At 45.8% G+C, this 16554-nt stretch overlaps 1 protein-coding gene across 6 annotated transcripts in view; it reads right to left on the bottom strand.

Moving 5' to 3' along the window:
- The window catches only part of HERC1 (HECT and RLD domain containing E3 ubiquitin protein ligase family member 1), a 161053-nt gene that overhangs the window by 41972 nt on the left and 102527 nt on the right, over window positions 1–16554 (bottom strand). For 5 of the 6 annotated variants that reach the window (XM_060755676.2, XM_060755681.2, XM_060755678.2 and 2 more), the window contains exons 43-48: window positions 16052–16176; window positions 12061–12281; window positions 6515–6783; window positions 5496–5548; window positions 5174–5374; window positions 2634–2808 (exon numbers count right to left, since the gene is read on the bottom strand). In XM_060755676.2, coding sequence (XP_060611659.2) covers window positions 2634–2808; window positions 5174–5374; window positions 5496–5548; window positions 6515–6783; window positions 12061–12281; window positions 16052–16176 — 1044 coding nt within the window. The remainder of the gene's footprint in view (window positions 1–2633; window positions 2809–5173; window positions 5375–5495; window positions 5549–6514; window positions 6784–12060; window positions 12282–16051; window positions 16177–16554) is intronic. The other variant, XM_060755679.2, reaches the window with a different exon arrangement.

Below are 16554 nucleotides of genomic sequence, written 5' to 3'. Positions count from 1 at the left end.
TAATAATAATAATAATAATAATAATAATAACAACAACAACAACAACACTTTATTTTTACCCCGCTACCATCTCCCCAAGGGACTCGGTGCGGCTTACATGAGGCCGAGCCCAAATACAACAATACACGCAATAATAACAACAATACAAGCAATTAAAATAAAAAACATGGACGATAAGATATGCAACATTAACAATAAGACAGCACACAATTAAAACTGTGGGAAGGCCAAATGTAAAATTAAAATTGAAAATAATGTTGGAGGATGGGCGAAAAGGTGGTAGTGGCGTTTGTGGAAAACATACAAGCAGACTTAAAATGTGAAGTTTTTCAATGAGTATTTCATCAGGCTCCTCTGCTTGAAAATGGAGAAAGCACCTCCCCAGAGCCAGAAATGAGCACTGCCTCCAGAAGCCGGAAATGAAAGGAGAAGCCTCTGCCTTTGTTTGTGTTTGTGTGTCTCATTATATATGATTGTAAAAATAACACTTTCAAACCAGTAACAGAACATGTTTCAAATGGAGTAACATAGTGATGTTGTTATTGTTGTTACTATCATTATCATTGTCATTATTATTATTATTATTATTATTATTATTATTAAGTAGGGGCTAGATAGCCACCTGTCAAGAGGGATCAGATGGTGCTTTTCCTGCTGGGCAGAAAAGGATCCGACTGAATGGACCTTTCCAAGTTATATTACCTTTGGTCCTCCAGGTGTTTTGGACTTCAGCTTGTACAATTCTTAACAGCTGGTAAGCTGGCTGAGATTTCTGAGAGTCCAAGTCCAAAACACCAGGAGGACCAAAGGTTAGGAACAACTGTATTACACTATGTAACACTATGGTTTTGTTCTGGGGTTCTAAATGCCTTTGTTTCCTAACTGGTTCTATCATAAAAACATGGACAAAGTTGATTACATGCAACAAACCCTGTCTTTGTGGCAGAGACATCATCCTGCCAGAGCACAGCTTGCTCTAGTTTTTCCATGAATATCTCATCATTGGGTCTCAACCAATTCAACCTAGTTTGTGGCAGCAACAAACATGACCAAGTTTCTGTAGGATAACAATTCCTTACAAAGTAAGGACTGCACAGTGAAACAGGAATAACACTTTCCAACGCGGAATAGAAAACTTTTCAAATTTTGTTGCATGATGTTTTGAATGGTCAGTCAGGGAAGAAACTCCTTCGAGCCAAACAGATTCAGTTTTGGGGATGATGTGCAGAGTAACTTGGGGCTTCGCCAAAGCTTTGTATGACAAAGTCAGAATCCTGGATCCTGGGGTATTATATTTTCAAATACATCCCATCTGCTGGCACCATTTTAAAGAATCATGAACTGGTATCTCAAAAATAAATCTCGCTACTGGACACCAATATGATTCTGGCAAGGAGCGTTTAGAGTGACGATTGTTGAGGTAATGTGTATACTCTGATAGAGTTGCTGCCACCACCCAAAGTAATTTGGGAATACTAAAGATGTTGTCCCTGAGGTAAATCCCTTCCTGCCCACCAGCTCTCCCTTTGGCTCCCTGAAATGACTGAGATGTAAAGATGTTAAAAACCACTGGAATTATTCACACAGAATGAGTCACTGGTGAGGCTGCTTAAAAGTTTAACTAGAGAAATGTTTACTAATATATTTGAACAAACAACTATCTTTTCAAACGAGGCGCACAAGCTTGAATGGTTACAGAGGCACAATATTTGTAATGGTTACTTAAATAGGTTTCCTAACTTAGATATGAGCAAAACTCCTCACTCTACCCTGATACAGTAGCAGTGAGTTCCCCAGACAAACCAAACCTGTCCCCAGAGCAAATCGCTACACTCTAGACAGAGTTCTCTAACAGCTAAACTACTCTGACCCCAGAGAGCAAACCACTTGTGTAACAAATCCAACACAAGCGCACAGGCATCTACTTTGACCCTCCTGGCCAAATAAATGTAGAATCGCCTGTCCCAAATGCCCTCTGACAGTAAAAATCTTTGCTCACCCAAAAATCCGCCTCTCTACTCTATTCCCAAAAATCACCCTCTTCCTTCAAAGCCAAAAATCAATCTCCTCTCTTTTTGACAAGCTGATAGTTTTTCCCTCTCAGGGCTACACTCCTCCCATCTCCCTTAACCAATCCAGAGAGAGCTCCAGTTCCTCCTCTCTACTACTCTTACACTCCCAAGATGTCTGCCTCCCTCTCTTACACTCTCAAAATGGAGGCCTGCTTACTGACATCTCAGGCTCCTACTTCGGCCTACGAGGTAAGAATCATCACACTTTGCCTCTCTTGTGGTGGTTCCTGTCGAATGGGTTTCCAGGCTAGTTTTTAAAGAGCTCTTATTCCCAGAAGTTTTGGTAGCAGAGAAGGGCGTGGTCTTTTCCGGTGTGTCCAAGAAACCCCCCAAAATACAGGAATTGCCCTGGAAACCCATTCAGCACAAACAATAACTTAGTTTGTGGCAGCCACAAAAACAACAAAGTTTCTGGAGTAGAGCAATGACTTTTGAAGTTAGGACTGCACAACGAAACAGGAATAACAAGCCAGTAACAGGACATTTTTCAGATTTTGTGACATAGTGTGATTCTATGGTTTGATGTAGGTGGGTGGTTGGGTGAGAAGGAGCGAGACTCACCTGACGGAGAGGAGGGAGAGGGCACGCATGACCATGGTCCTGGCCAGGAGCACCTGGGCGGCCGCCGTCACCCGCCGCAGTGCCACCAGTCGGTCGTGCGGGTTCACCAGGGCAGCCGCCTGCTCCCCCAGCGTCACGCGGCCCAAGGAGCCCTTATCCACCGAGCCCTGGCAGCCTGCAGGGAAGGCAAGGTAAGGCGTTAGGGCCGAGTGGCTCTCACCTACCACTCACCATGAAGGGTTCCAAAGGTGACTCTCAACAACAGCGGCCACCCATCCTTTGGGCTGAAGGCATCCACACACAACCTAGATCCTTCTTTCCTTCCTTCCTTCCTTCTTTCCTTCCCTCCCTCCCTCCCTCCCATCCTTTGGGCTGAAGGCATCCACACACAACCTAGATCCTTCCTTTCTTTCTTTCTTTCCTTCCTTCCTTCCTTCCTTCCTTCCTTCCTTCCTTCCTTCCTTCCTTCTTTCCTTCCTTCCTTCCTTCCTTCCTTCCTTCCTTCCTTCCTTCCTTCCTTCCTTCTCCCCCTCCCTCCCTCCCTCCCTCCCTCCCTCCCAGTAAAACATTCTCCTCTTCCTCCATCTGGCACCAGCAGTATCTGGCCACTTGAACTGCTTCTGGTGTTGCTATAAGAAGGTCCCCCATTGTGCATGTAGCAGGGCTCAGGCCGCATTGTAGTAAGTGGTCTGTGGTTTGCTCTTCTCCACACTCGCATGTTGTGAACTCCACTTTGTGGCCCCATTTCTTAAGGTTGGCTCTGCATCTCGTGGTGTCTGTTCAGCGCCTTCTAAGTCACCCAGTCTTGTGTGTCCCCGGGGGGGGGGGGGGGGTCCTCTCATTTGGTATGAGCCATGGATTGAGGTTCTGGGTTTTAGCCTGCCACTTTTGGATTCCCGCTTGCTGAGGTGTTCCTGCAAGTATCTCTGCAGATCTTAGAAAACTACTTCTTGATTTAAGGCCTTGGCGTGCTGGCTAATATCCGAACAGGGGATGGGCCGGAGATGTAATTGCTTTGGTCCTTTCATTATTGGCTGCTACTTCCTGGCGGATGTCAGGTGGTGCAATGCCAGCTAAGCCGGGGGTTCTCAAACTTTTTAAACAGAGGGACAGGTAACAGTCCCTCAAATTGTTGGAGAGCCAGATTATAATTTGAAGAAGAAAAAACATGAATGGATTCCTATGCACACTGCACATATCTAATTTGTAATGCAAAAAACACTATAAAATAATACAATAATTGAAATAAAGAAGAATTTTAACAAATATAATAGCATTTCAATGGGAAGTGTGGGCCTGCTTTTAGCTGATGAGATAGGATTGTTGTTGTTGTTGTTGTGCTTTCAAGTCATTTCAGACTTAGGTTGACCCTGAGCAAGGGTTGAATAAATGACCTTGGAGGGCCGTATCCAGCCCCCGGGCTTAGTTTGAGGACCCCTGGGCTAACCAGTGTAATTTCTCCAGTGGTGTGGGGCACAGGCATCATGTGATAATGTGGCATGTCTCATTGAGACCACATCCACTGTTTTAATGTGGTGAGATGTGTTCCACATTGGGCATGCGTAGCCAGGAGCAGAGTACCAAAGTGCAAGGGCAGATGTCTTCACTGTGTCTGGTTGTGATCCCCAGGTTGTGCCCGTCAGCTTTCGTATGGTATTGTTTCTAGCGCACACTTTTTATTTGATATTCAGAGCATGATCCAGAGTGACTACCAGGCATTGTTAAAAAGAAATGGTGACTCTGTGTTTGAGCATGAGTGAGGCACACCACAACACAGATGGATAAAATTCAGAAAAGACAATTTAGGGATGTATTACGTAGATAATTATAACTGTTGGGATGTCCCTCCAAAGTCAACTCTTGTTTTCTTACAACTCTCTTGACTCGATTGAGCCAGAAGAAGGTCTTACATAGGAAGAGAATAGCCAAAGATCTGTTGCTAATGGGGGTTAATTTCCAAAAACAACAAAGGTAATGCAGCAGCAGTTCAGAAGATCAGAAGCTTCTAATCCCAGCATTAGAGCCGCTGAGCTTCAGATATTCGGGACCAGAGTCATAGCATCACAGAATCATAGAGTTGGAAGAGAGCTTTTGGGCCATCCAGTCCAACCCCTGCTAAGAAGCAGGAAAACTGCATTCGAAGCTTTGGAAAAATCAAAAGGCTTGATGTAAATTACGTATCAAGACAGGAATGTAAATGGGGCCTAGCTATCTAACTCACGGTAGACATCTTGTTTCTCTCCATGCTCACAATGGAGGACTCAGAAAGAGGTGTATCCCTAACAAGATGGTGATAAGAGGCGAGAACAGAGTGACAGCCAGGCAGAGCGGCCAATGTGGGAAGGAAGGCCTTTTCCTCCCAACCTCCTCATCTGCCTCTCCATGTCCTCGATGAGGACTACAGCCTTGTGCCAGAATGTGGTTGAATCCCACATAAAGGCCCCTTGACCCAAGACAGTGCCATGAGAAACCTGCCAGCCACCACCTCCTTTCCCTGGTCTATTGGCCAGAGGGAAGAGCGCGGGCCCTGAGGAACTCACCGATCTGCATGAGTGTTTCCTCCATGCTGTTGGTGGCGGTGACCATGGCCACAGATGCCCCCAGCGGGTCGCTGTCTGGGAACTGGACCGGCTCAGGAACGATGCGGCGGTCGTTGAGGCCGAGGGGTCCGGCCAGCAGCTCAAACTCCTCCTCCCCGGTCAGCTTCTCCTCCTCGTCCACGTCCAACATGTCCCAGTCCTCTAGGAGCAGGAGAAGCACAAAGCCCAGTCAAGGACCAGCACTCTTGGGGGCAGAGCCAGGCAGGCCCAGGCCTTGGCAGAGGAAGGCAGGTAGACAGACAGACAGAGAGCCAAGGAGTACCTTCATAGACGCTCTCTTGCTTGCCAATCAGGTCGGGGGCTTGTCCTTTGTACCTGCGCGGAAAGGGAGGGAGCAAAGAAATTACTGTTTAGCTGGTGTTGCATCGCTTGACATCCGCCAGGAAGAGACAACTAATAGTGAAAGAACCAAGGCAGTGACATATCCGGCCCATCCCCTGTTCAGATATCAGCCAGCACGCCAACAACTTAAATCAAGAAATAATTTTCTAAGATCTACAGATACTCGCTGAAACACCTCAGTAAGCAAGAGTCCAAAAGTGGCAGGCTAAAACCCGGAACCTCAGTCCATGGCTGATACCAAATGAGAGACTCCCTCTTGGGCACATAGAAGACTGGGCGACTTGGAAGGTGTTGAACACACTGCCCTCTGGCACCACGGGATGCAGAGCCAATCTTAAGAAATGGGCTACAAAGTCGAGTCCACGACATGTGAGTGTGGAGAAAAGCAAAGCACAGACCACTTACTACAATGCAACCTGAGCCCTGCCACATAAACTATGGAGGACCTTCTTATAGCAACACCAGAAGCACTCCAAGTGGCCAGCTACTGGTCAAAGGACATTTAATAGAATGCCAACTTTGTGATTTTTTTAATGCAATAGAACTGTTTGGTTTGCTCCTGCCACAATAAATATATCTATAAATCTTTATCAATATTTATATCTATTATTATTATTACTTTAATTATTATTATTACAATAGAATCCTAGAGTTGGAGGGGACCCAAAGGGCCATCCAATCCATCCCCCTTCTGCCTTCATGCAGCAAAACCACAATCTAATCCCTCCCAACTGATGGCCACCTGTTCTCTGACTTTAATTCATGAATTTCCCTTATCCTAGAGTTGAAAGAAGATATCCCCCAGGATCATCCAGTCCAACCCTTCTGTTTTCATGCAGGAAAAGCACAATCAAAGCCCCCCTCCACCTGGCAAGTGGCAACTCAGCTTGCAGCACAACTCCTTCTGGAAGGAGCCCCCTCCCCTTTCCCCATAGGCACCTTTCTGAGGCGGAGGTCTTGCTCTTGCTCTTGAGGGCCAGGTACTTCTCCCGGCAGCTTCCGCAAAGGAGGTAGTAGGGGTTCCCGCTGCCGCACTCCCCACCAAACCAGCCATCGACGTAGGAGCCGTTGCTGCGGTAGCCCTGGCGATTGGCGCTGCGGCCGCAGCCTGGGTGATTCCTCTTCATGTGCTGGTTGAAGCTGACCACGCTGCACTCGCACAGCTCACACACCACCACCTCCTCCCGGTCTTCCGACTCGCAAACGTGCTGCCAGCAGAACAATTGCGCACATGGTTAGGTGGAAAGAGTCCCATCCCATCCGCAACAAGAAATCACAGAATAAGCCATGTTGTTGCAACTCAGCCTTGCATAGTTCAGGGAGTCAAAGCCTATAGTTTTAGTGCCTTGGACAAGATCCTCATCCAAATACCGTATTTCATCACATAATTGTCACCACCAAGTAATAGACACACCGTATAGACGGGTGGCCAAATAGGTATTTCTTGTGTTCCTCATATAATAGTTGCAAAGCCGCTGATTCCCCCTCCTCCTTCTTTAATTTCAATAGTCACGCCCCCTTTTTTGATTAAAAGTGCGACTATTATGCGAAGAAATATGGTACTCATTGCACGCTTCATGAAGCCAGGTCCTCACACTTAACATCTAAGAGCAAAGCATACTAAGTGACTGTGGTTGCATCAAAACCCTACAGAAGCCATTTTGTGCAGATCAAACCAACAAAGTGTTGAACGAGATGTGGGTTTGTGAGGAACATCCTCCACAGCAATGTCTTTTGTGCATGGAATTCCCCTCTGTTTAAAAAGAGAATTTTGAGGGCCAATCAGTTGCTTAAGTGATGCCAACTGGCGTCTTATGACCCAAACTAACAGTGCAATGTTTTTATGTTATCAGAGCATCTGGATTCTGCCATAAATTTGCAAATTACAACATATATATATACATACATATATATATGGAGAAAGAAGGTGGTTTTTAAAGAACTACTGCATAATGTTCTTAGACATGTTTGTAGCCAATATTAATGAAAAAGAGATGCACATAAATTTGTACACAAAAGTGCTTTATAAAAAAGCAAAAAAACAAAACAGGATCTGTCTTACTATAATAATATTGTATTTCTTCAATTCTAAGACTCATTATTGGTCCATGCCTTAGTTACCTCTAGATTGGATTACTGTAATGCTCTCTACGTGGGGCTACCCTTGAAGACGGCCCGGAAATTACAACTTGTCCAACGTTCAGCAGCCAGACTAATAACTGGGGAAACTCACAGGGAGCAGTCAACCCCCCCGGTTTAAGGGGCTCCACTGGCTGCCATTTGTTTCCCAGTCCCAATTCAAGTTGCAGATTATCACCTATAAAGCCCTAAACGGTTTGGGACCTGCCTACCTTCGTGACCGTATCTCTCTTCAGGAACCATCTCGGGCCCTACGTTCTTCTGAGGAGGCCCTACTTTCGCCCCCGCCAGTCTCCCAGACTCGCTTGGTGAGTACAAGGGAGAGAGCCTTTTCCTCTGTGGCTCCCTGACTCTAGAACTCACTCCCTGGAAAGATTAGGAAAGCCCCTACCCTAGAAACCTTTAAAAAGAACCTCAAAACCTGGCTCTTCCGCTGCACATTTGATGAGTAGATCTACATCCTCATACTAGTGTTTAGTTTAACCATTTTTGTTATTGGAGTGCATTCCCCCCATAGGAAAGTTTTGCTCCATGACCTCCACTAAAACGAGTTCTCCGCAAATAATCCGTCCTTGTTTATCTCGCCTGAGTGTTTAATCTGTTTCTACCCAATTTTCTTTTATCCATTACATGTAGCTCGCCCATGTTACCGTAATTGTGTTTATTGTGTTTATTGTAATTTTACATTGCTATGTTGTCTTTTGTTTTATGTAATTGCGTTATTGTTTATTATTTGTGTTTTCGGTTTTGTTTTATTTCATGTAATTGTTGTTTTGGACTTGGCCTCATGTAAGCTGCACCGAGTCCCCATCGGGGAGATGGAGCGGGGTACAAATAAAGATTATTATTATTATTATTGTTATTATTATTTCCCCCCTAAAAATGGGGTGCATTTTAGAATCGCAGGTGGATCACCATGTAGTTTTTTCGGTAGCATGAAACGATGGTTTGCCTTACAACTGGTGACGTCTTAGAATCATACCATAGAATCATAGAATCCTAGAGTTGGAATAGACCTCGTGGGCCATCCAGTCCAACCCCATGATGCAGGAAAATTGCATTCAAAGCACCCCTGACAAATGGCCATCCAGTCTCTGCTTAAAAGCCTCCAAAGAAGGAGCCTCCACCACACTCCGGGGCAGAGAATTTCACTGTTGAACAGCACTGCTTAGTGAGGAAGTTCTTCTCTGGATCTAGACACTAGGCTCCTACTGATGCAGGCCAAAATCCCATTGTCTTTTTTTGCCGCTGTATGACATTATCCACCCTGAGTCCCTTTGTGGAGATAGAGCAGAATATAAATAAAGGGTTTTTTTTGTTGTTGTTGGCTCATGTTCCTCTTCCTCCCCACAAGGACTCCAAGATCTTTTCCACATGTCCTGCTGTTGAGCCAGGCATCGTCCCCCATTCTGTCTCTTTGCTGCCTAAGTGGAGTATCTTACATTTATCCCTATTGAACTTCATTTTGTGAGTTTTGACCCATCATCTCTCTAATCTGTTCAGATCGTTTTGAATTCTGCTCCCGTCTTCTGGAGTATTGGCTCTCCCTCCCAATTTGGTCCCGTCTGCAAACTTGATGATCCTGTTTTTCACCTAAATCCTTAATAAAGATCCTGAGCAGGACTGGGCCCAGGACAGAACCCTGCTGATGGAACTCCACTCAACATTTCTTTCCAGGATTAAGAGGAGGAAGCATTGGGGAGAATCACCTTCTGGGTTCATTTGCTTAACCAATTACAGATCCACCTAACGGTAGTTTTGCCTAGCTCACAGTTTCCTTGTCAGAAGGTCATGGGGGACCTTGTCAAAGGAAGGAAGGCCTTCCTGGATTCCAGATACACCCCATTCTTTGCATCTACCCAGCTTATAACTCTATCGAAAAAAGAGATCGGATGAGTCTGGCATGACTTCTCTTACAATTGAAGAAATATGGATAAATAATAATAATGATAATAATAACAATACATCTCAATAGACACAGCCGTCCCTGCAAAGAGATCAATCTTAAAACATTAAAAAAAGAGATCAATCTTAAAACATTAAAAAAAAAGCAATTAAAACGGAGGGGGCAATATTGGCTACAAAAATAGAGATATACAAACTGGTCCCAAGTTACGAACAAGAGAGGTTCTGTAGGTTTGTTCTTAAATGGAATTTGTTTGTAAGTCAGAACAGGGGCATTTTTGAAGTTTAACTCCAGCTGAATACTTACATAAATATGTGTGTGTGTGTGTGTGTGTGTGTGTGTGTCTGTGTGAAATCTTTATATTCTGCCATTCTCACCTCAACTTAGGGGACTCAAAGTGGAACACAACATATATGCGGCAAACATTCAGTGCCAGGAGAAAAAACCATAAATATACACAAACATTAAAATCACATATCTACTTTAAAATCTATTGCTAAAAAACCATCTCAGGACACCTTTCTATTATTACCTCCTTGCACTACTCCAAAGCCTTGGTCCCACAGCCAGGTCTTTACCATCCTTCTAAAGGACAGGAGGGAGGGGGCTGATCTAATATTTCCAGGAAGGGAGTTCCATAGCCGGGGGCAATCACTGAGAAGGCCCTTGCTCTCTCGTCCCTGCCACATGTGCCTGTGACAATGGTGCGACTTGACAGCAGGGGCTCCCCAGAAAATTTTAGTCTTTGTGGTAGTATATAAAGGGAGATGCGTTCGGACAGGTAAACTGGGCAGGGCCATTTATAGGCCAGAGCCAGCATTTCAAATTGTGCCTGGTAGCAAACTGGCAGCCAGTGGAGCTGGCGTAACATGGGAGTTGTATGCTACCTGTATGCCACCCCATTTATTAACCTGGCTGCCACTCGTTGGACTATCTGAAGCTTCCAGTCTTCAAAGGCAACCTCACATACAGCATGTTGCAGTAGTCTATCCTGGATGTAACGAGAGTGTGTCCATCACTATAAGTAGGGTCAGAAACCTCTTGGGACAGCGCCACAGTTGCCATGGTTACCATGAAGTCCTGAGCTACTCCTGACTGGGAGGTCTCTGCATGAACATTGAAGCCCCCCAGAACTATAAGCCGTTGGGACTCCAATGCAAGGCCCGAGATCACCCTGGCTAGCTTGGGTAGGGAGGTTGTAGTGCTGTGGGGTGGTCGGTACACTACAAGTATCCCGATTCTGTCCAGGTCTCCTACCCTCAGGTGGACACATTCAAATGAGGGTATCTGTGGGATAGGCCATCTGGTCAAGGAGATGGAATCCCTATAGACCACTACAACCCTGCCTCCCTGCTCTTCAGGTATCGGCTGGTGCTGCAGAGTAGCCAGGTGGACAGGCGTTCAAAAGCACTACCCTTAACCCGGCGGGACCGCCATCATGGTTAGCCAAATTCACCATGCCAGGAGCCTGTTTTGGAAATCATTTTGGAACTACCAGTATTCTCTCACATTCCCTAGGCCGAAATAACACATTTGGTCTCCCTTTCCTGCATCTCCCTTTCCCCAGTATCATTTCTATAGAGGCCCCCCAAGCACTGAACTCCCTTCAAATATGTGTGTGTGCAACTCCAGCCATTTTTTTCATGTCAGGAGTGACTTGAGGAACTGCAAGTCACTTCTTGTGTGAAAGAATTGGCCACCTGCAAGGATGTTGCCCAAGGGACGCCCAGATGTTTGTTGATGTTTTACCATCCTTGTGGGAGGCTTCTCGCATGTCCCCGTATGGGAAGCTGGAGCTGACAGAGGGAGCAGATCCTGTTCTCCCTGAATTCGAACCACTGACCTGTAAGTCAGCAGTCCTGCCGGCACAAGAGTTTAGCCTACTGCACCACCAGGAGCACTCTATATCCATGTGTGTTTGTGTGTGTGTGTATATATATAAAAACATATATTGAGTAAGTGGATGGAAAGCACTAAGTCAGGACCTGGGCAAACTTGCACCCTCCCTCCAGTGTTTTGGACTTCAATTTCCACAATTCTGAACAGCCTGTTATGTAGAAAGTCAATGGACAGGTTATCTGTATTTCATTGCATAATAGTTGCACACCCATTTCTGGGGTGGCAAGAATGGTATTTTTGTGTTCCTCACATAAGAGTCGCAGAGCCCTTTAGGACAGATTTCCCCCTTCCTTCCTACCAACTGTAAGTTAGATTTGAAGGCTAATGCAGGCACAGGTCGACTCTGGCCCTCCCTTCCCGGCTTTCAGGAATTGTGGGTGTTGAAGTCCAAAACAGCTGAAGGGAGGGCCTGAGCGAAGCTTTAGCTCAGCAACATGGCCATACCCACATAGTGCCCATCTGTCTGCCCGCCCGCCCGCCTGTTTCCTTGAAAGCAACAGGAAGGAAGCGAAGCCGCCCCGGCGGTCGCCATCACACACACCCAGGTCGGCCAATCCAGTACCTCTGGGAGCCACATTCCCAGAATGTCATTATCACTGGCCAGGTCCTGCCCGAACATGGCCTCCATGGCCTCGTCGTCCAGGTCGATCTCCAGCTCCTCGTCCAGGTTGAAGTCGTAGAAGGCGCCCGGGTCCTGTGGCAGGGAGACCCCTTCCCTCCGGCTCTGGTTCCTGTGGGCCTGTACAGAGCGGTACAATCCCGCTTAAACCAGAGGAGAAAACCACAGGCTTTATTGTGCGGGAAGATCACAGCAAGGGCATTTGTTCTAGCTGCAACTAAAGATTCGTCCTGGCTAAAGGGGGGTAAGGGGCAGAGCAAGGAACAGCTGCACGGAGAAAGGCCCCCAATACTGTATAATAGGGACACTTGGGGAATACTGTCTAATAATATGCCCCTTTGCTCGAAGTTGGGGTCCCAAAACCTTCGGCAACAAGGAAAGGCTTCTAATAGCCACCCATTTACCCAAATCTATAGGCACTAAAACCCAATGTTTACAGTCGAGACTGTAGGTAATAATGATTCAACTGTACTTCATAAAGGAGTAAACAAACAAAGAAAAAATACTATCATCATAATCACTGTAAAAATGGAGTAATAAATGACATTATTATTATTAGAAACACAACAAGATGAGTCCACAGCAGAAATTCTGCTGGCTGTTGTAGTGGATCACACGTCGGACACTTCCAAAGTGTCTAGGACTGTGTGATGTATCGGCAAATAATGTGTGAAGACCCCTGTAAGGTGGCTTTCTGCAGCTGGCAGATGGTAATTCTGTCGGCGCCGATTGTGTTTAAGTGCAGGTCAAGGTCTTTAGGCGCTGCACCCAGTGTGCTGATCACCACTGGGACCACCTTGACTGGCTTGCGCCAGAGTCTTTGCAATTCGATCTTTAAATCCTCATATCGTGTCAGCTTTTCCAGTTGTTTCTCTTCAATCCTGTTTTCACCTGGGATTGCAAAATCGACAATCCATACTTTTGTTTTTTAACACGATTGTGAGATCAGGAGTATTGTGCTCTAAAACTCTGTCAGTCTGAATTCGGAAGTCCCAGAGGAATTTGACGTGTTCATTTTCTGTAACTTTTTCCGGCTTGTGAACCCACCAGTTCTTTGTCGCAGGCAGATGGTATTTGTGGCACAGGTTCCAATGAATCATCTGAGCAACGGTGTTGTGCCTCTGCTTGCAGTCTGTCTGCGATATCTTTTTGCAATAGCTGAGGATGGGATCTATTCTTTCACCTGCTTCCTTGCAGAGTCTACATTTGGGATCTGTTGTCAACTTTTCAATTCTGGCTTTGATGGCATTTGTCCTAATGGCATTTGTTCTTGGCCTGCCAGAATCAGGCCCTCCATCTCCTTCTTCAAAGTTCCATTTGTGAGCCACATCCATGTTTTTTCCTTGTCAATTTGGCAGTTTTTTCCAAGAACTGTCCATGGAGAGCCTTCTTTGGCCAGTTTTCTCTTCTGCTCTGCATTATTATTATTATTATTATTATTATTATTATTTTCCCTCCTCTCCTTGTGGCTAGAGGTGCACTAAAACATGTTTCATCCCAAATAGGATATGACATTGATAACCCAGGAACAAAAACCGTGTTACATAGTGTAATAGTATAAAAATAACAATATACCATATTTTACGGCGTATAAGACGGCCACCAATTTTTCCAGTTAAAATATAGAGTTTGGGATATACTCGCTGTATATCCCATACTCGCCGCCTCTTCCTCCTCCTCCCACCCTGCGAAGGGGAGAGAAGGAAGGAGATCCAAACTAAACAATTAAAAACAATTACATCAATTATTAAAATCGCACAAACTGGAACTAATTTTGCTACTCTTATCAATTATAATGTAAATATCTGATATGCAGGATGTACTTTAATTGTAACAAATGGAACATAATTAAAGCATAGTGTTTAATCACAAAAACAATGTTTGGGGGACGATGGACAATGATTATGGGATTTGCAGTACCTTCAACTGATTCAGCTATGACTTCCACAGACCACTGAGACCTTCACAAATTACAGACTGGACCAAACTTGGTACACAGAACCCCCATGACCAAAAGAAAATACTGGAGGGGTTTGGGAGGAATTGACAGTTATTAATGGGAGATGTATTCACACATCCAGAGACCCAAACAACTATTGATCTGGACCAAACTTGGCATGAACACTCAATATGCCCAAATTTGAACATTGGTGGAGTTTGGGGGGAAATGGACCTCAACATTTCGAAGCTCATTGGATTTATAGTTCTCCTGCAATTAAAGAGCAATCTCAACTCCAACAGCAATGGAACTGAAGCAAACGTAGCACACAGAACTCACATGAGCAACAGAGTATACTGGAAGAGTATACTGGGGTGGGACTGAGAGCAGGGCTTCCCCAGATGATCCTAACTTCTGAGAAGGTTCATAGAGGGAGATACGTTCAGACAGGTAAGCTGGACCAGAACTGTTTAGGGATTTATAGGCTAAAACCAGCACTTTGATTTGTGCTCAGAAGCAAATTGGCAGCCGGTGTAGCTGACGTAACAGGGGCGTTTAATGTTCCCTGTATGCCACTCCAGTTAACAATCTGGCTGCTGCCCATTGGACTACTTGAAGCTTCTGATCAGTCTTCAAGGGCAGCCCCATGTAGAGCAAGTTGCAGTAGTCTATCCTGGACGTAACAAGAGTGTGGACCACTGTGGCCAAGGTACAGGCGCAGCTGACACACAAGTTCTAATCGTGCGAAAGACCCCTAGCCACCACCAAGACCTGAGGTTCCAGGCTCAGTGATGAGTCCAGGAGGACTCTCAAGCTGCGAACACGTGTCTTCAGGGAGACTGCAACCCCGTCCAGCACAGGCTATAACCCTATGCCCTGTTTGGCCTTGCAACTGGCCAGGAGGACTTCTGTCTTGTCTGGATTCAATTTCAATTTCTTCGCCCTCATCAGACCGTCACATCCTCCTTAGCAGCATTTGTGGAAAGGAGTAATAGAGTTGGATGTCATTTGCATACAGATGGCATCAAATTCCAAAACTCCAGATGATCTCTCCCAGCAGCTTCATGTAGATGTTAAACCACATGGGGGACAGTATTGTGCCCTTCAGGACCCCACAGGACAATGGCTGCAGGGTCGAGCATGTATCCCCTAACAACACCTTCTGAGAGTGATCCTCCAGGAAGGACCAGAGCCACTGCAAGTCAGTACCTCCAAGCCCCTTTCCCACGTGACGTCCCAGAAGGATACCGTGGTCCACGGTATCGAAGGCCACTGAGAAGTCCAGGAGAACCAACAGGGACACACCCCCACTATCCAGTTCTCTGCGTAGATCCTCCACTACGGAGACCAAGGCTCAGTTCCATGGCCTAGTCTGAAGCCAGACTGTGAGGGATCCAGATAATCACTGTCATCCAAGAACATCTGGAGTTGTGATGTGACCAAAATAATTAATATTTATTATCCTCCTCTCCTTGTGTCGAGGTGGGCTATATAACATGTTCCATCCCAATGAGGCAATGACATTGATAACTCGTGTTATATAGTGTTATTATTACTATGACTGTTGTTTTTATAATTATGAATCATTTAAGGCAGACATGCGCCAACTTCAGCCCTCCTCCAGGTGTTCTGGACTTCAACTCCCACAATTAGTAAGAGACTATCAGCTGTTGGGAATTGTGGGAGTTGAAGTCCAAAACACCTGGAGGAGGGCCGACGTTGTTGGTCCATGCCTGACTGCCAACCTAGCAGTTCAAAAACATGTGAATGTGAGTAGATCAATACGTACCGCTTTGGCAAGAAAGTAAAGGCGCTCCATGCAGTCATGCTGGCCACATGACCTTGGAGGAGTCTACGGACAACACCGGCTCTTCAGCTTAGAAAAGGAGATGAGCACCACCCCCCAGAGTTGGATATGACTAGATTTAATGTCAAGGAGAAACCTTTACCTTTACTCAATATATACACACTCACCTGCTCGTGCCAGCAGCGTTCGGGCTGCCAAGTCGAACTTGTGTCTCCGGGTGACGGCAGAGCGTCCTCTGGAGGCGGGTCCACTCCCTGACGCGGTGTTTTCCCCGTTCTCCATGTTATCATGGCTGAAAGTGCACAGAAAGAGCTTAGTTTCCAGGGAAACACACATGATGGTGTAAGAACACGTTGCTTACCTGTAACTGTTTCTTCCAGTGGTGATCTGTGAAATTTGCACATATGGGTTTACTTTGCGTAATGGCAATGCAGTTCGGAACCTTCTAGCTCTTTTCTATTTAAACATTTTGATGGTATCCCTGCCTGCTCTCCCAGAGAGTGTATATATGCCCAAAGGCGGGGCTACAGCCTCAGTTCCCCCAACCGCTGACTGGCAGCCAAAGAGAAGAGGCATGATAACTGTTGTAGTAGAGTCTGCTGGCAGCAATACAACTGATAGTAGGAGAGGAGGGAAATGAGGCGTCCAGGTGTTAGATGAGGAGCAGCAA

This window comes from Anolis sagrei, chromosome 9 (assembly GCF_037176765.1).
Source record: "Anolis sagrei isolate rAnoSag1 chromosome 9, rAnoSag1.mat, whole genome shotgun sequence".
NCBI lineage: Eukaryota > Metazoa > Chordata > Lepidosauria > Squamata > Dactyloidae > Anolis > Anolis sagrei.
Note: the sequence above shows the minus strand (reverse complement) of the source record. Positions and strands in the feature narration are given on the sequence as shown.